Raw genomic sequence first — 18549 nt, 5'->3', positions numbered from 1 at the left:
AACAACCACATACCATTCTGAGGAAATGCCCACTTTCCCTTTCAGATTAATCTTCATACAATATAATTTGAAAAAAACCTTCTCTACAAGGTTGCAGAAAGGAGCTCCCCAGGCTCCTCATCCCACAGTGACATGAGGAGTGACACCAAGATGGTCATGGGATCACTTCACCCGCCCTGGTTTCCCCTGCAGGTACCGGGAGCCTCCAGAGGGCTGGACAAGGAGGATGAGCCCAGCTCTGCCTAGGGCTGCAGAAGCCTTCCTGAGCCTTCCTGTCATGCAGGGGTTTGCACTGCTGTCAGCTCCTGCATCCCCACAACAGCCCCTGCAGCTCCTCTGAAGTCTGAGCAGAGCAGCGGGAACAGCCAGGGGCACGTGGCCTTTTCAATGTCCAGGCACAAACAGAATCAGGGGGACTCTGACTTCCTGCTTTGTCACAACATCCCCCTCCCAACAGTCCTAATATCCCAGCAATGGGTTGGAGGTCAGGAGGGAAATGACCCCGCCATCCTGACTGGCAGGTGAGGGACTGGGCAAATTCTTGTGGTCTAGAAAGGTCTGGAGGGGAGGAAACCTCTGGAAGAGCAGCTGAGGGCACTTGGTTTGTTCACCCTGGAGGAAACAGGGGAGACTCACCAGCATGTGCAGCTCCTCCCAAGTGACACCTCCAGTCTCTGCTCCCTGTGACCAGACAGGACCTGAGGGAACAGCTGAAGCTGTGTCAGGGGAGGCATAGATTGCATATTAGGAAACAGTTCTTCCCACAGAGGGTGCTCTGGCAATGACCAGGCTCCCCAGGGAATAGGCACAGCCCCAATGCTGCCACAGCTTCAGAGAGCGTAGGACAGTGCTCTCAGGCATAGGGTGGGATTGGTGGGGTGTCCTGGGCAGGCCAGGAGCTGGACTCAATAATCCTTGGGGATCTTTTCCAGTTCAGGATATTCCATGATTCTGCTCCCTGTAAACTCTCAGGAGATCTCCCTCAGAACAGCACCACACACGGAGCTGAGGTAACAGGGACCCCTCCCCCTGCCATCCCTCTGCAATGCTGCCTGAAGAGCACAAGCCTATACCAGCAGCTTAGAATAATTTCTTTATTCATGTAAAACAAACGCAAGTATTTATATAAACACTGACATTACAAAGTACTGGAGCAGGTAGGGGCAGGAAGGAGGAAACAAAAACCTCTACAGACGCTTCTAATACTGTCCCACACACGATCAAATGCTCTGTCCCTTGGATAATCACTTGTACAATAAACCACTTTCAAGTCACAAATAAAAGTCTGTTTGAGATATGTCACACTTTGAGGAGGAACGAGAAGAGGGCGTAGAATGTTTTTGGCAGGTCTCTTCATCAAGTCAAGATATTGCTGCACTGTTAATAAAAAATAGATGCTTCTCTGTAAAGCATTAAAAAAATATCCCACAGGTGACATCATGGAGGCTTCAGTGGAGCGGCAGGTATCCCAAACTGCACTGGTGGTGTCTCCAGCTCTGTCCAGGGGGCTATTTCTTGGTAGTTTTGCGAATCAGTGCCATTCTCTGCAACAAGAGAGGGAAAACCATGGGAAGCTGAGCAGCTCAGAGTGGGAGACTGCACAACCACCCACAGCAGAAACAAGGCATCCCAGGTGCTCCCAGGACGCGGTCTGACTTGCTTCCACACTGGTCTTTCAGGTCTGTTTGAATCTTAATGTGGTTTCAGGCTGAAGAGGAGAAGGAAGTATCTGTGCTTCTCCACTTGGCAACTTGGGGCAGTGGAATTAAAGCCCATCTCAAGGTCCCCCTCTCTGCCCAGTGGGAGCTGCAGCATCACTCATGAACCCACTGCAGGGCAGCTCCTTCTAGGCTCTGACCACGGCTTAAAAACCAATGGTCCAATGCAGTTTAAAAGCAAAATTAGCAAAATTAAGGGTGTTCTCAGTTCCTTTGCACAGAGATGGAGTTGCCAGGGGCAGCTGAGAAGCGCCTGTGTGCAGCTCCCAGTTGGTTTTAACCCTCCTAAGCTCCTCAGCACCAACAGCTGCTGCTTCTCTTTGGGCAAAGCCAACACAGCTGAGGAGACACAGCAACCTCAGCCTGCTGCATAAACAGGTCAGGAGGCTCTGGAAGTCATTTCTGGTCTGAACAACTTGGAAGAGGCCACAAATTCACAGTGCCAGGAGGCCATGACCTCCATCCTCACATCAGCCTTCCATGTGAGTCCTGGTGTTGTGAGGGCGCCTTACCTGTTTGTGAGCTTCTGTAGTGCAGGCTTTTTTGTAGGGCCTGATTTCTTCAGAACCAAAGCCCGGGATCCACATGTTCCACTGGCGCTCTGGAAGTCACAGAATGGTTTCAGTTGGAAGAGACATTAAAGCTCATCCAGTTCCAACCCCTTGCCACAGGCAGGGATGCATTATCTACTCACAGGCTTCCACCACAGCACTGCAACTGTGCCCTGACTCCAGGAGGAGCTGAGAGCTGGGGGTAGAAGGGAAAAAAACAGGTAAGAGTCACTCACCAAGGTGCAACTGGACATCTTTGACTTCCAGAGTGTTGGACTTGCGGTGCCGTGCAAGCTGGCAGGCGGCTGTCACCACACTCTCAATGAAGTCGTCAGCGATCTGTAGCAGCATCTGTGGTAGAACAAGGGCAACAATCAGTCTGGTCAGCACTGAGCAGTTGAAATTATGTGGGAAGATGAAAACAAGCCCTCAGAAGCTGATATTTAGAATTACAGAATGTCCTGAACTGGGAGAGACCTGCAAGGATCATACAGGCCACCTCCTGGCCCTGCAATCTCCATCCTGTGTCTGAAAGCATTGTCCAAATGCTCTTTAAGTCTGGCTGCCTGGGGAGCAGGTCAGGGCCCTGCACCCTCTGGGGGAAGAACCTTTCCCTGATCTCCAGCCTGACCCTGCTCCAGCCATTCCCTGGCTCCTGTCGTGCCACGGGGAGCAGAGGTTGGAGCTGCAGTCCCCACGGAGCTCTGCCCTCAATCTCCTTTGCTCCAGCTGAACACACCAAGAGCCCTCAGACACTCCTCTTATGGTCCTCCTGATTCTTCCCCATCTTCAGAGTCTCCTTTGGGAGCCCTCTGATAGCTTTAGATCTTTCTCATATTGTGGTGTGCAAAATTCCACTCAAAGGAGTGGATTTCATAGGTGTTTGCTGCAATTGCTGTTTTAAAAGCCTTTTTGGGACTGAGATGCAGAAAACCAGGGATGGCTGAAGACTGCATGGGAAAACAAGTGTTACATAAACTAAATGCTCCCTCCTTAGATAAATGGCCACTGATCTGTGACAAATTACAAATTAACTCTTCCTGCAGTCCCTTCCATGGGCTGGAACCTACTTCTTCCACATCTTCATCCAGCTGCTCGTTCGGATCCACCTCACGCACCAGGTCTTGCAATTTCTTCTTGGTTAAAACCTGAGCGTGTGGGAGGAGAGGAAGGATTTACTGCCCTGCTCCTGCAAAGAAGCTGCCCGTGGAGCACAGCCACAACCACAACCACCTCCTCCCCCATGCCCCCAGGGCCAAGTCACACTATTGACACAGTCTATCAGCTCAGGAATGGCAGAGATAAGAAATATCAGGTGTTAAGGAGTCATTTTCAAGCACCAGCAGTTGCTCTGGACAGCAACTGGAGTGCAGCAGCAAGAATAAATGTTTCCAGCATGAAAATGCAGCTGACAAGGAGTGGAAAGGCAAACCTACAAGTGTTAAGAAGCAGACAGCAAGTGCAATCAGCGTATCAGTGACTAAAGTTGTGCCTAGGGCATGAGGGAAGCATTTCCATCACTCTAGCACTTATCAGCTTTAGTGCTTCACGTGGAAAACAGAGTTGTGGGAGTGCTGGGTTATTCCAGGGCAGTCAGACGTGGCAGAAGCAGAAACCACACTGGGCTGAACAACAGGATGCCGAGTCTTAAAAGATATGGATGGAAGGTGTCAGCCTGGTCCGGTCAACCAGATACATGGGAAACTCCTGCCCTTCCTCATTCCTTCACTGCTGTGGCTGTTTTATGTTTTATGGGGTTTTATGTTTTATGGGGTTTAGTGCACTTCCTAACAGTCTGGGTGCCAGCAAAGCCATCAGGGAGCAATGCTGGGACATTCCCTGGGCAGCAGTTTGTTTTATGTGCATCAAAGGCTCCTGTGCCAGGCTGGGTTGGAAGGACCTTAAAGCTCATCCCATTCCACCCCCTGCCATGGGCAGGAACACCTTCCACTATCCCAGGCAGCTCCAAGCCTCATGCAACCTGGCCTTGGACACTCTCAGGGAAGGGGCAGTCACAGCTTCTCTGGGCAACCAGCACCTCACCACCCACTTCTCCCCATATTTTTCCCATCTAAACCCCACGTAAAAATAACTTCCCCTGTCACACTCCAATGTACACTTTCCTAAGACTGGAAAAGGCTCTACACCTACAGCATCCAAACCCCATCCAGCCAGGAAGCACCTGGGAGAGAGGAACTCTGTGAGGAAGTTTTGTTCACTCAGTAACTGAGTAAATTTAATAAACATTATATTTCTGCTGGTGATTTAAAGAAGGCAAACAAAGCCACAGGCAAATCTGTGATACTTGTGATGCCCGAGCATCATCCCTGTTGTCCCAAACTCGGGATGGAATTACCTGGTTGCTTTCAGGACTGAGCCGCCCTCCTCCACTGGGTGCTCCTGGCATCTTTGCCACAGTAGTGCTGTTGGCCATGGAGGTCTGGGGAGGGGTGCTGGCTGGTTCTGGCTTGATCGAGGAGAAGCTGGAGAGGTTGATCAAGGCAGAAGGGCCAAACTGGTTCATAATCTGTTGGGCTTTAGGTTTTAGATCATAAAGCTTGTCTAGGTCCTGCTTCTTCTTGGGGTTGTGGGGATCCAAACCAATCAACTGGAAAGGGAGAGAAAAGCCATGGTTAGCAAACAGAAGGAATTCAGCAGGGTGAACAGGTGTTTGCCCAAAGAAAACTGCACTGTTCTGAAAGGGCCTGCAGTTTATAGATCAGGAACCTCCGCTCACAGCATGAAGGGAGAAGTGATGCTTAGTAGCAGAGAAAACCTTCCCTTGATGTACAGAAAATTAAGTTTTCCAGCATCACAGTGGCAGCATGCTGGTGACAGCACTGACCCACCCACCCATTCATCCCTTGAGCTGAACTCCACCACATCCAACCCCACACAGCCTTCCTGAGCCCAATTCCCACAAAGAGCAGACCACTCAGAGCAGATTTAATTGCAGGACATGGTTTGTTCCTGCTGCAGCAGCATGGAAACCCTCATCCCCACAATCCAGAGCCCCAGAGAGAAAGTAGGACCCAGCCTCCCTGGGGCCTTGCTTTTAGCAGCATCACGCTCACAGCTTGGCCTGCAGTGACCCCTCCATGTGGGACTGATAACATTGGTTCATTTTGGGTTCTGAGAACACAATCTGGCCCTTAGAGGGGGAGGAAAATGTGTGTATCCACACTGGGCAATTGACTGCAGGAAATGGAGTGGGATTTATAGAGCTCACAATGGTGAACTACAAGTGGATTGTGTGGTTACACAGATCCTCCAGGTGCTGAAGTTACTCAGGTTGTTGGTCATGGGGTGAACACTGACTGCACCTCCTCTGTTTCTGCTCCAAGCCTCAGGCTCAATGAAGTTTTGCTCTGTCTTCAGTGCTCCATGACAGGAAATTCATCCAAACCCTGCACCTTCCACTACCACAACCACCGTGGGCAGCATTGATGGGTCTGTCACAGGAAAGAGTTTAAGGAATGGTTTTATGGCAAAGCCTCTGGCCCTATGGCAGGGCCAGAGATGGCTGAGAAACCAAGGCTGAACTCACAAAAAGAGTTTGTTTAACCAGCTTTAGGTGTCTACTCCCTGATCTACAAATAGACATTTCCCTTCATCAAAGCAAACCTAGTCAGTTTGGATTAATTAATATCAAAATCCACACAAGAAGGTACATGAGAGAATTTAGAAGCTTTAGTACTTCACTCCAATGCACACTCATGCACCTGCAGACATGGAGCCCTCTGAGGGGAATTTATGTCCCTAACAGCCTTCTGCAGTGCCCTCAGCAAGTTTCCAGCTCCATTTTAATTGAATTCACAATGGAAAATCATTACGCTGGCACCCTAAACCCCTCAGCTGGCACGTCTGGCTGAGAAGTCCAGCACACGATTGAGAGGGACCTTCAGTCTTGGCTTTAGCTGGGGTTGATCTCAGGCTGTTCACCCCACGCCTCACTTCACAGATCCACAGAGCAGAACTCCCACCCACTATGCAGGGAAGGAAGCACCAAAATCCTCGGACACAAAGCCCCAGTATCCTCGGGCAGAAGCACTTTAGCAGCCTAAGGTTGGTTTATTCTCAGATCTTACTGTACCCTTCACACGCTACTAAGATCCCTGAACACAAAACTAATGGGAGGAGCAGATCCACAGGGCAAATCCCACATGCCAGCCCCATTTACCTACAACTGAGTGTCTTGATCTTTAATTACATCAGCAACTGCTGTGAGCCCAGTGAGTAGAGAAACCATAGTCCACACCCTTCCCAGAATGTCACCAGTCAGCATTACCTACTCTGGCATCCTCCTCTTCCACATAACTCTTATTCCTACAGAAACACCAGATACTTTTTGTATCACCAGTTCTATATAAGATGGTTAGAGGAAACAGTTTCACAAATTGTCCTCACTACAGTGCCACAGACTGCATTGTCAGAAAAGATCACACAGAGTTGCTGCTGCAGAGAACATCATCCCACAGGATTCTGAAGAAAAATATGGTCAAAATCCATTTTTCTGCCAGGAAACAGAGCATCCTGGTACCTGCTGATGTGCAGGTAAGCCCACATCCTCAGAGCAGCAGCTCCCTCCAGGGCAAGAGGAGCTTTGGGTGCTGCCATCAGCACCAAAAATTGCTCAGTTCTGCGACAGCACAGCATTAGAGCCGTAACTAAAATCCATGTTAATGACAAACAGCACATTCACTGGAGTGCTCAGGGGGCTCCCACTTCCATTAACCATAGTGAATTTTACCAAATATCTAAATGCAATCATAGAATCTCAGAATGGTTTGGGTGGGAAGAAACTTTAACGTCATCTCATTCCATCCCCTGCCATGGGCAGGGACACTTTCCACTGTCCAAAGTGGCTATAAGCCCCGTCAAACCTGGCCTTGGGCACTTCCCGGGACAGTCTCCCGGGTCAACCTGAGCCAGGGCCCCACCACCCTCACAGGGAGGAATTCCTTCCGAGTATGCCATCTATCCCTGTCCTCTGGCAGTGGGAAGCCATTCTCCTTGACCTTTCCCTCCAGGTCCTCGTCCAAAGCTCTTCTTCAGCTCCCCTGGAGCTCCTTCAGGCGCTGGAAGGCGCTCTAAGAATCTCCCCGGGGCCTTCTCTTCTCCAGGCTGAACTTCCCCAGCTTGAAGCGCTCACCCCACGGAGACAGCGGGATGGGAACGAATCCCCCTCCCAGTGCAGAACGTCCCCGCCGGGAGTCGCGGGGCAGAGCGAAGGTCACCGACCGCCACCGGGACCGACTCGGCGCTCACTCCTGCGCTCCCTCCCGGATTGGCAAGAGCCGATGTGGGATCCCCGGGCGTTCCGCGCAGCCCCCTCGAGCCCTCCGTACCTCCCCATGACCCGCGGGCAGTCCAAGCCCCGCCGCCACCGCCGCCCGCCGCCACTCGACAGCGCTTCCGCTTCCGGCCGTCGCCTCTGCCAATAGGGAGCGAGTCCCCTGCGCTCGCGCGCATCATCGCCAATCAGGAGCGAGTTCGCCTGCGCGCGCGTGCGCGCCACAGCGCTCCCGCAAAAAGCGCTCCTCCTCCCCGCGCTGCCTCAGGAAAGAGGTGTGCCCAGCATGCCCCGCGCGATTTGCATAACCCTGGCCGGCTAAAAAGCGGGGAAAACGGCGCTTTTTTGAGAGATAGCCACAGAAATGGCGATAAGAAATAAGTTGAGGATGGATGAAAGAATAGACACACCGATCTTCATGTTTAGTATCTGCGGCGTCTGTCGCCCTGTCCTAGCTGGTACACCGGCGCTTTCCGGTATTGGTTGGGGAGGAAATGGCGATTTAAAAAGGGCTTCTGTCGTGCGTGGCACGGGGGGGGCCGCGTGTTCCCCCCGCGGAATCGACATCAAGAGATTTCGGAAGCACAATTTTTGTGAGGGAGGGCTGCTGGTAACCGCCTGTTCCGGCACCCCGGCATCGGTGAACGACAGAGAATGGGCTGCGAGCGGCGTTCGCTACTGCGAGCGGCTCCTGGTGCTCAGGTGTACTGCGCCCTGTGTGAGCAGGGGTGGAGCCGAGACACCACGGACGGCGGGAGAGGCGGGACAAGGACTGTAACAGTCTGGCCCGGGTGCATTGGTTGCATCCCCGGGCAGCAGGCGTTGCAAGGCACTCCACTCCGTATCTGTCTTTCTATGTATAAAGCATATATTTACATACGATTACTTTTAAAAAGCCCACTGCGAGCGCGGGGAAGGTCCTCCTTTACACGCTTTCCGCCCCCTCCCCCCAATACCGTGCTGTTGTGCTCCCCTCCTCACAAAGCCTCATGGTACACGTGTGCGAGGGGACAGTGCCTAGGCCACCCACGGGACTCCTCAGAACAGGGAGTGCCAGTCCCCTCCACCGCAGCTGGCAGCTCCCCGGGCCGCAGGGCAGGGGTCTGGTACTGCCCCGGGGAGCACTCGGCAGGTCCTGTGATGATGCAAGTGCTGCGGTGCATCCCGGCAGGCTCCGGCTCACTGAATGGCATGGCGTACTCAGGCTCTGGCGGCAGTGGCTCCGCGTACTCATTGTGCTTCCCTGGGACGTCGTAGTGGTTCAGGACCAGTGGTAGAGTGTAGCCCTCTTCTAAGAGTGGTTTGAAGGTGGAGGGACCTGTCTGGCTGCTGGGGTTCGCCTGCACCAGGTCTGGCTCAGTGTACTCTGAAACAGGGAGGCTGCCATGTGAGGAGGGAGGGTGGTGGTGCTGCAGCAGAGGTGGGTGAGGTGGGTTGAAAAACTGAGCATGTTTGGACTTTCAGGGATAGAAAAACTGCTAAAACCCACCCAACACAGGGTACCCACCCATGGAGAACCCACATTCCTTTGCCTCACCACAGAGAGGGGCTCCTGCTGTCCCCAGCCACCCTCCAGTGCCAACAGCTGTAATTGAGGTGGACTACTACTACTAAATAATGTGTGGTGCTATTACAATAAATTATAATAATTAATTATAATAATTAAATGGGCATGTCTAATTTATCAGGGCCTTCTTGTTGCACAGGTCCACGATGCAGGAGGGGTCAGACCATAATGGGGAAAGAGGTACGATTGGGAAGATTCGGCTCCAGCTCTGGCCCGAGGGACCAGTTCCTGCCCTGATGTCCCTGTTACCTGGCGAATGGGTCCAGCTGAGGTCCCCTGGTGTGGGGGCCATGGGGAAGGAGGCCAGGCTGGGGGCTGGCAGGCTCTGCAGGGAGCAGACCTGGCTCGACTCCAACTTGGGGTACCCTGGACAGGGAAAGGAAACCCTCGATTGTCATAGACTGTCACCTGGACGTGCAAGTGCCCCTGGGACATGGAACAAGTCCAAGCTTGGCAGCAGCATCAGTTAAACCAGCTGCACCCCACAGCACATAGACCCCTGATTTTGGGGAGGAGTTGTGAACCCTTTTACCTTTTGTGATCCCACAGTTCAGCTCCACTGTTGATTTCCTGCCAAGGGGAGATGCAAGATGAGACAAGAGGTCCCAGCTACCCTGGGCCCACCACCACCTATCTCCTCACACCCACTGCCTTAGGGGCTGTGCTCCTTGGGACCTGGTGAGCAGCTAGATGAAGCTGCTGGAATCTGGGGAGGTGATGCTGAGCTCCCCAGGGCAAAGCAGGGGATAAGGCAGGACCAACCTCTTCCTGTGGCAGAGGAAAGCCAGGAGCAGGAGGCAGGAGCAGAGGAGCACAAAGCCTCCAATAAGCAGTATCACCAGCAGTGTGGAGCCTAGGGAGGGAGTGCAGTGTCAGTGCCCTGGGCCCCATTCCACCGCTTTGCACCCATGAGTGCCAGAAGCCCACCTGGGGCCACTAGAGGAGGAAAATGTGTACCCACGGTGGGATGAAGCCCCAATGGCACCTTGAACACCAAAAGACAATGCTGCACCCCAAGGACAGCCCCCCCATGGCACCCACCTGCCTTCTCCGGGTCCAGGGCAATGCCAGGGATGGGGGTGTGGCTGGCTGGGTGGCTGGTGGCTTCAAGCACCTCCTTGGGGACACTGGGCTCTACAGGACAGAGCAGGGACCGTGACTGTGGAACCACCACAGGGTGCACAGGAAGGTGAAGGTCCCAGGAGGATGTTTCAGATATGGGGGTGTGAGCTCCTGTGGAGGGTCTCACCATAGGGACGGGGTATGCGGACCCGTGCCAGCTGGCAGCCCATCAGGGCCACCTTCAGGGCAATGCGCTGGTGCCAGCTCTGCGGTGTGACACGGATGTAGCGGGCGACGATGGGGGGGATAAAGGCGTTAGAGACCTCCCCGTGGCTGTCAGCATTTCCTTCAAACACCTACCAGAGAGGGTGAAGAGGCACCAGTGGCTAAATATCCACTGGCAGGGGTTCTCAGCCTGCTCAGGGATATTCTCCACATGCCCACCTTGTCCTCCTGACCACTGCTGCCTCTGTAAGGTCTCCAATTCTTCCCGTCGCGGCTAGAGGAGACATGGTAGGACGTCACGTAGTAGTCGTGCTGCTCAGAGGAGCCCTTTGTGATGATGCCTGTGAATGCAGGAGGGAGTTCCCTGCTGTCAGTTAGGGGGCTGGGGAAGGGCTGCCCTCTACCCCACTGCCCTCTTCTCCCAGCTGGAATAGCCCTTTATCTCTGAGATACTCAAGACCCAGCTGGGAAAGGACTATTATGGCAGGACACATCACCTGGCAGAGGGGGATCCTTCTGACCCTGGGAGGGGATTTGGGTGGCAGATTCCAGTGTGGGATACTCTGGTCTGCCCCCACGAACTGATAACCTCCAGCCCCGGCTGCTAGCCCTGCATTCCTCCCTCCTCCAACCTCTGGCTGGACAATGTTCCCATTTTCCTTGCTGCGGTCGCCAGTTGCTGGCACACAAAGCCCCTGCTTTTGGCAGGCTCGGGCCGCACAAAAGACGCTCACTGGCACCAGATGCAAGAGCATAATATTAACTTGTTCATCCCAGAAATGACTGCAGATGAGGGGGGCAAAGGAACAAAAGGAGGACAGGAGCAGCCAGAGGGGCTGGTATGCTTTGCATCCTTGTTTGCACCAGTAAAACCACGGCACAATGAACTCCAGTCTATCCTGGGAGTTATAGAGGTGCAACTGCCCTGGGCATTTTTGTGGGGATCAGTGAAGCTAGCACAGCAGGAGGACAGTCATCAGGGTAGCATGGGGACATAGGCAGCTGTTGTCTCACTCGGCCAACTCTCACCTGTGACATTCTTTCGGGTGCCCAGGTCCAGCTCCAGCCAGGCAGCCTTGGCACCGGGTTCAGCTGCCCAGGAATGGTCAGTGGTGCTAAGTGCTGCTCGTTCGGCCACCCAGGCTCGGTCCTGGCCCAGCACGTCCACCTCATGCCACCAGGACGAGGCATTGAAGGTGACCACCTCCAGCACATCATCACAGGCTGGGGACAGGAGACAGCACACTGGGAACCTGGAAACCTCAACTAGGCACAGGGGAGTGGCAGCAGGTCTGACAGCTAAAATCCTCCCTTAATTTCAAGGGAAATGGGAAAAAATACCTTTGTGGAATACAAGTCGCTTCTCAGAGAGAGATCCCCTGTGTGGAAGAAAGCAGGGGGAGCATCAAACAGGGTGAGCAAACCCTAGGGTCTCTGAGGGGTGGCAGTTTCCCAGTGTCAGTGTGAGTGGGTCCTGCAGCTCCATGGGGGGTGCAGCCCCAGCCACTCCTCACCCACCTTTTGGAGCGGAGCCCATTGGCAAAGGCTGACTCATAGAGCGTGATCCCCTTCTCTCGGGACAGGGTGACCTGCCCTCCCAGCTCATCCGCAATCACCCCAGCATGCACAGCTGCCTTGCACAGCACCGATGTCTGTAGGGAGTGGGTAGTAAGGGCAGCCCCCCACGGCAGGCCTGAGCACCCCGTGGGGCCCCCCAAGGCCACACTCATCACCTCTGGGTTGCTGAGGGTGACAAGCAGTGGCCACATGTGCTGTGGGGACCATCCCCAGCAGGTGCACCATGGTGCCCACACTTACGTCCCGATAGCCCTGGCTCGGGTTGCCCCAGATGTCCCCATGGATGTCCTTGCAGCCTGCAGGGCAGTACACACTGAAACACATGGTAAGCGGTGGGTCAGGGCTCCCTCCCATCCAAACCCTCTCTTCATACCCACTCTGCTCCCCATCCCACCGGAGCTGTACGTCAGGAGAGGGATGGGGATGAAACCAGGATTGATAGGGACCCCTGCAGCAGGGGAGTCCAAAATGGGACCATTCCCCACCCCGACCACTCACCTGATGTACTCCTGGGTGTAATGAGTGCCTCGAACTAGGCAGGAGATCAGGTCTGCAAGGCAGGAACACCCCAGGGTAAGGGATCCCCACCTGCCCCACAGCACACACCCACTTCTGCCTCAGGGCACTCCATTCCCCTTCCCAACTGAATCCTGCTCCTCATTTGGGTTCTGCCCTTCATGCCCCACTGTCTGGAGGGGCAGGGAGGGATGGCCCCTTGGTCCCTGCAGCCATTGGCCCCATGGCACAACCTATGCTGCCTGTGGCTATGCCTGATACTGGGGTGCCACCTGCCTTGGGGGTTCAGGGTTCTCAGAGGGGTCTGTATGGCCTGTGGGTCTCCCACATTTGCCTCCAGCCAGGGAGAACATGGAAGTTTGGGAGCTCAGGGCAATGGAAGCTCATGCTGGGGTCAGCAAGGAGCTTCCTTCATGTCCTTGCATGGGCCAGGACACATCCCAGGGGTGTCTCTGCATGCCAGGGGATGCTGCTCCCATACCTGGGTGCTGTGAGGTGGCATAGGACATGAGGAGGCCTCGTCCCGAGCGGTGGCTGGTGCTGTTGAACAGGACGGTCACAGTGCTGGAGTTTGTCACCAGGAGTGGGGCAGAAGGGACGGAGTTCCTGCAGTAGGGCCCTGCCAGCAGGGATGGCACCAAGGAGAGGATTTGGGGTCCCTGGAGACACACTTCAACACATAGACCCCAGGACTCCACCTCCTCTGGCCTGGCCCTCACCAGAGCCAGGGGGGCTCAGGCATTTGGACTGTGCTCAGGGTGGTCCCAGAGTTGTTCCACATCCAGAGTGACCCATCCCCACCAGAGTGCTGAAGGGTTATCCCATGAAGCATGGACCTATGCCAGGCTGGTCCTGTCTTGAAGATGGTTTCATATTTCAGGATAGTCCCACACCCAGGGTGGTCCCAGGTCAGGGCAACATCATGACAGGATGGTCCCATGCCCAGGCTGGTCCCAGCCCCAGGGTGGCTCTATTGCCCTCATTGGGCACCTGCCACCACATCCCCCACTGCAGGGACTGGTACACATGGCATCACCCCATAGGACCCCAAAATGGGAGCCATGTCCTTGTCTCCTCCACATGGCCCCTTTCATAGGTGCTGCTGAAGCTGCCTCCTAAACTGCTCCCTCCCCCCATTTAATCCACATTAATTTGCAATTCTATCTCTCTGATTAAAACTTCAGCTTAGCAAGCAGGCGGATTCCTTAGGGACATCTCTGGTTCCAGCTGGGGACAGAACGTGGCCCCAATCCCTGGACTGCCATCACCCCCTGTCCCTCACATTGCTCTGCTCTGTATCATGCCTATCACTTGGGCCTCTGGACACACAGAGGTGTTTTGAGCAAATGCCATCATTGTCCTGGGGACAGGGAACTGTGTCCTTGTGTTCCCCTGGGGCTGCTGGTGACACTTCCCCCTGTGCCTCAGTTTCTCTACCCTGACTCACACCCTCATTGTGCCTGGATCATATTGAACCAGGAGGTCGATCCCAGGGGATGTGGGACACATGTGCGCGCAGAGATCTCACATATATCTCACACATCTCACTGTGCCAGAACTGAGATCTGCACAATATGCAGATGAGATGCAGATGAACCCCCTGCAGATTTCTCTTCCACTGGTTGCCAGATGGCAGCGCTGCCCTGGGTCACTGGTGCCACCTCTGTATGGATCTTGGTGATACCCTGGGAGCTGGGGACCCCTCAGCTGAGCCCCAGAAGCTGCCACCCCCATGGAGACCCTGCCACATCCCAGCAGAATCAGGCCAGCGGCCAGACACCAGCTCTGAGTCAGGGAACGAGCCCACGGCCTCTGCCTGCTCCAGCCGCTTCCCAGAAAACATCTGGAACTTCTCAAGGACCAGTGTCAGCCACGGGAGAGGGAGTGGAACCCAAGCTCTGTGTCATGCTGGCATGGCTCTGGGGGCACCCAAAGGGTCTGTGGGTGCCTGGCCACCTCCCACAGCCCCCCAAGAGCATCATCTGGGAGTCCCCCCCCTTTCCCACATTGCTGTATCTCAGCATGGGGCCAGGATGTCTCTTAGCTTTGGGGACAATTATGTCCCTGAGGCCACAGCAGAGGGGATGGGGACCAGGGACCTTGTGTGCTGTCACTCCTTTGGGGACCAGCCCAGAAAGGGTGAAAACCCTGAAGAACAGGGAAAACTCCCAGTCCCGTGGATCCAAGCCAGCTCCTTTCGATCCTGTATTTCCCACTGCATCTCCTGTCCAGCCCCTGCCCCTCACCAGCGCTGCTCCTCCATCCCACCCCACCACTTGATGCTTCCCCCCACCCCCAAGATATTTTCCTCAGCATTGGTCATGTTCCCAGTGCTGCCAAATCCCTCCAAGACCAGTAAATCTGTCTGGGAAAATCCTGGAAGTGTTTGGGCAGTGGCTGGTCCGACAAATTAATTATTCAGTGGCTGCATCTTGTCCCAGCTGGGCAGTTTCCCACGTACCCATCTCCTCAAATATCCCCATTCACAAATATTACTCTCCTTCTATATCCTCCTCCTTGGATATCAACCCTTATCTTTGGGATACCACTATTTGTGTATCCCCTTCCTTGGATATTTCTCTTCTTTGGATAACCCACTTGTCACATACCAGATACCCCTTGTCCTCTGATATTCCCCTCCTCGGATACCCTCTCCTTGGATATCCCCCTCCTTGGATACTGCCCCACTTGTTTACCCTCCTCCTTAGATATTCTCCCTCCTCATGATGAAATCAGCTAAAACCCCAGATTTTCCTGTTATTCTCCCTATCCACAACACTGTATCACCCTTGCCTCCATTCCCCCAGGACCCCCTTACCGTAGGCAGTGCCGGTCTGGGGGTCAGCGAGCAGCAAGGAGCTGTGGGCACAGTGCTCTGAGGGCTCCAGATCCACATCCCCAAATGCCAGGAGTAGGGAGGAGCCCGGGGGGGCTTGGAGCCGCCAGCAACACATGGTGTGGTTGGGATACGTGCCCGGGTAGTTCTTGGAGCTCAGGGTGCCACTGTGGGGTGTCAGCAGCGTGTGGCCACAGCCGTTTCCTGCAGACGCACCGGGGATAGTGCTCAGAAAGGCTGTTCCCTGCCTCAGTTTCCCCCCTTGGTGAGGCCCCCAGAACAACCCCTGGGCACCTTCAGCCTCTTCAGATGTTTTCCTTATCCAAAGCATTATTTTCTGGTGGCTTTTCTGGATGCTCTTGGGACTGGGAACTGTCCACAGGGGGATCCAGGGATGAAGCTGCCATAGGTTCCCCCACAGCCACCCAGCATGACCCTCTACCTCCAGCTCCTCTACATCCTCCAGTCCAGGACAACCCCAATTTGGGGGGATATAAAAGGATTAAAGGAGAGAATATCCCCACTCCATGGGGCTGTACAGCACCGAGCAGCCCCAGGAACCCCTGACTGCAGCCTTGACCTCGAGGATAACCTTGGGCAGCTGCATTCCCATTGCATCCTTCCCAGGATGATGCCAGACTCACCACAAAAGGGGCTTTTCTCTGGGCTCACTGCCTTTGGGCATGAGGGAATATCCTGGAAATAAGCTGAAAGCATCAGGCATTGAGACCTGGCCATAATTTCTGGGCAGAAGTGGAGTGCAGGGAAAGGGGGAAAGCACCACTTAGCCCCACTGTGTGGGCCAGGCGTTTGTAGGGGTCCGGTGCTCAACATCTCCTCCTCACATCCCCCAAAAGCTGTTGCTCCTGCCAAGCATAATGCTGGCACAGCCAGAAAGAAAAGGGATGGTGGGCATAGAATTGCCCAGCCTTGGCTCCCCTTACTGTCGCTGGGAGACAACACAAAGCGCCAGCAAGGGAAAATCCTACAGGAATAAAAACCAGGGGGCTGGCAGTGAAAGATGCCAGCCCCGGCACAGAGTCCCCTCCTCTCCAGCCTGTGGGAAGGGCTTGCATCCAAACTGGGGGAGGTTTATTCTGTAGGACTGGGAAAAATCACCAACTTTTCGCCTTTCTGGGCAGTGTCCACTGACAGAACAGAGCTGGGAAGGATCAGGCCCTCCAAGAGTGGGGGCTGGGGGCCAGCGGGGACCCCAGGGCTGCCAGGACAATAGCTCCCAGAAGGGATGCTCTGCTGGGGGAGAGAAATTTGGGGTATTTGGGGGCAGTTTCTAGCACAGAAAGTTGAAGCCACTGGAATATGCATGGAAAACCCTCTATGGCCAGGACAGCTGGACCTGTGTGCAACTGGGGGGGTGCAACTGGGGGGTCTTGGATGGATCCCCCTAACTCTACATCCATACTGGTAGTGCAGAGGAGCTGTGGGGACCCATTCCGGAAAAAACCAACCCAAGGAAAGGAAATCTGTTGAAAACATCCTGAGTGTGACCAGCGCATGTCGAGAGGGAATGCCAGAGATAAACGAAGAGATGCAGGCACTCCTGGGAATTTGGCTCCAAAGATGATACCAAGGGGCCAGGAATAGCCAAGACAGAGCCACAGGGGACTTGCCCCCAGCCACAGAAACTTTACTCCCCTCTCAAAAAATGTGAAAACTGGATTTCCGGTGGGCGAGGGTGAACTCAGCCGGGCCCTGCTGGGATCATTCCTGCCAGGGATTTGTTTGTTTTCTTACAGGATGCAAGAAAGACAAAACAGGGCGATGCTCCGACAAAAGCCCGGCACATTCCTGCCTCTGAGATCATGCGGCTGGCCCCGGGAAAGCTCCCCCGTGTCCACCAGTGGGTTGGGAATCCGGTGGAAACCTGTTGCGTGATGTGCCCCAAACCACACTTTTTGACCGGGAACGTACTGGGATTCTGCCTCCAGTGATCCCAGCCTGTTCCCGTGCCTCAGTTTCCCCTCGGGGATAATGCTTTGGATGACCCATCGTTGTTTCCTCGCTCTTGGATGAGTTGGGGACGAGTGACACCGGGAAACATGAACTTTGGGATCACGTTTGGGTGAACATTTCCTCGGGGTCGTCCTGGACCCCGCGGTTACAAATTCCCCCGGGAGCGGCATTCCGGGGATGGAGGCCACTGCCCGGCTCTGCACGTAAACCCCAGCGATCCTCTTAACCCGTGGATTAGGGGTTCCCCGGGAAAGCCCTGCAGGCGGGATGGAGCCGAACGCGGACTCTCGGGACCCCCGGCGTAGTCGCCACCGGGGGCAGGGACAGAGAGAGTTGGGGTGGGGCTGCGGGAGCAAAATGGGCTGGTGCAGGACCGGCGTGATGCGGGGGTGGTGGGAGCAGGGACAGAGCTCGTCCCGTCCGGTACCGGAGCAGAGGGATACTGGGAACCTCGTCCCGGACCAGTACCAGGACAGAAGGAGGGCGGGGACCCCGTCCAGTCCGGTACCGGGACAGAGAGATGGCGAGGATATCGTTTGGGTTCGGTACCAGAGCAAAATGATGGCAGGGACCCTGTCCCAGGTCGGTACCGGGACAGAGGGATGGCAGAGATCCCGTTCAGGAAAAGAACCGGGGCAGGCGCACCACGACGACGCTGTGCCGGTGTGGTCTGCTCTGGTCACAGCAGGGAACCGTTCCCGTGAGCCTATCCTGATTCGATCCCGGTCCAGACACAGCGAAGAGCCCGTCCCGGTGCAGAGGCGAGCCCGTTCGGTCCCCCTTCCCAGTCCCCATACCGCACCAAGTTCCAGTCCCATCCCGGCGAGCGAAGCAGAAGCTCCGACGGTACCGGTGGGAGTGGGGCTCCCGGTGCCGCGTCTCGGTGTGGGATGTCCCGCTGCCGGTGCTCCGCAATCAGCACTCACCGTCCTGTGCGCCGGCCGAGCGCAGCCCCAGAGAGCCGAGCAGGAGGCAGTGGCGGACCAGCACCAGCGCCCCCGAGGCCGCCCCGCCGCCCGCCCGCATCCTCCTCCCTCCGCCGCCACCCTGGCCCCGCCACGGCTCCGCAGCGCCGTCGCCCCGGCCGCGCCCTTCTCCGCCCTGCCACGCCCATTGGCTGTCACCGCCCGACCCCGCGTAACCATTGGTCGGACCCCTTGTCAGTCGACCGGCACGCACTGCAGGGGCGGTGGGAGGTTGGGCAGGCCGGCCGTGGGAGGTCCCGGTGG

At 55.3% G+C, this 18549-nt stretch overlaps 2 protein-coding genes and 1 non-coding gene across 5 annotated transcripts; 1 reads left to right on the top strand and 2 right to left on the bottom strand.

The window, feature by feature from the left end:
* Positions 1-1080: 1080 nt before the first annotated feature.
* TAF12 (TATA-box binding protein associated factor 12) lies at positions 1081-7676 on the bottom strand. Of its 3 annotated transcripts, none has more exons than XM_058040466.1 (6): positions 7618-7676; positions 4626-4877; positions 3340-3417; positions 2506-2620; positions 2231-2319; positions 1081-1544 (listed from the first exon to the last, which is right to left on the bottom strand). In XM_058040466.1, the coding sequence occupies exons 2-6, from the start codon at positions 4791-4793 to the stop codon at positions 1509-1511; spliced, it is 486 nt and encodes a 161-aa protein (XP_057896449.1). In that variant the 5' UTR covers positions 4794-4877; positions 7618-7676; the 3' UTR covers positions 1081-1508. The 3 variants fall into 3 exon arrangements, with proteins under 3 accessions (XP_057896449.1, XP_057896448.1, XP_057896446.1); XM_058040465.1 differs by lacking the exon at positions 7618-7676 and adding an exon at positions 7422-7485; XM_058040463.1 differs by lacking the exons at positions 3340-3417; positions 7618-7676.
* Positions 7677-8066: 390 nt separating this feature from the next.
* On the top strand, positions 8067-8196 carry LOC131093312 (U11 spliceosomal RNA). Its single transcript, XR_009115562.1, has one exon. It is a non-coding gene; the product is annotated as a U11 spliceosomal RNA (small nuclear RNA).
* Positions 8197-8519: 323 nt separating this feature from the next.
* On the bottom strand, positions 8520-18137 carry LOC131093303 (discoidin, CUB and LCCL domain-containing protein 1-like). The gene is made up of 15 exons (XM_058040467.1): positions 15991-18137; positions 15329-15550; positions 12992-13129; positions 12493-12544; positions 12235-12307; positions 11935-12068; positions 11758-11795; positions 11446-11640; positions 10636-10757; positions 10379-10547; positions 10171-10263; positions 9892-9982; positions 9662-9699; positions 9379-9495; positions 8520-8928 (listed from the first exon to the last, which is right to left on the bottom strand). The coding sequence occupies exons 1-15, from the start codon at positions 16178-16180 to the stop codon at positions 8540-8542; spliced, it is 2061 nt and encodes a 686-aa protein (XP_057896450.1). The 5' UTR covers positions 16181-18137; the 3' UTR covers positions 8520-8539.
* Between the last annotated feature and the right edge of the window lie 412 nt (positions 18138-18549).

Source organism: Melospiza georgiana, chromosome 24 (genome assembly GCF_028018845.1).
Source record: "Melospiza georgiana isolate bMelGeo1 chromosome 24, bMelGeo1.pri, whole genome shotgun sequence".
NCBI lineage: Eukaryota > Metazoa > Chordata > Aves > Passeriformes > Passerellidae > Melospiza > Melospiza georgiana.
Note: the sequence above shows the minus strand (reverse complement) of the source record. Positions and strands in the feature narration are given on the sequence as shown.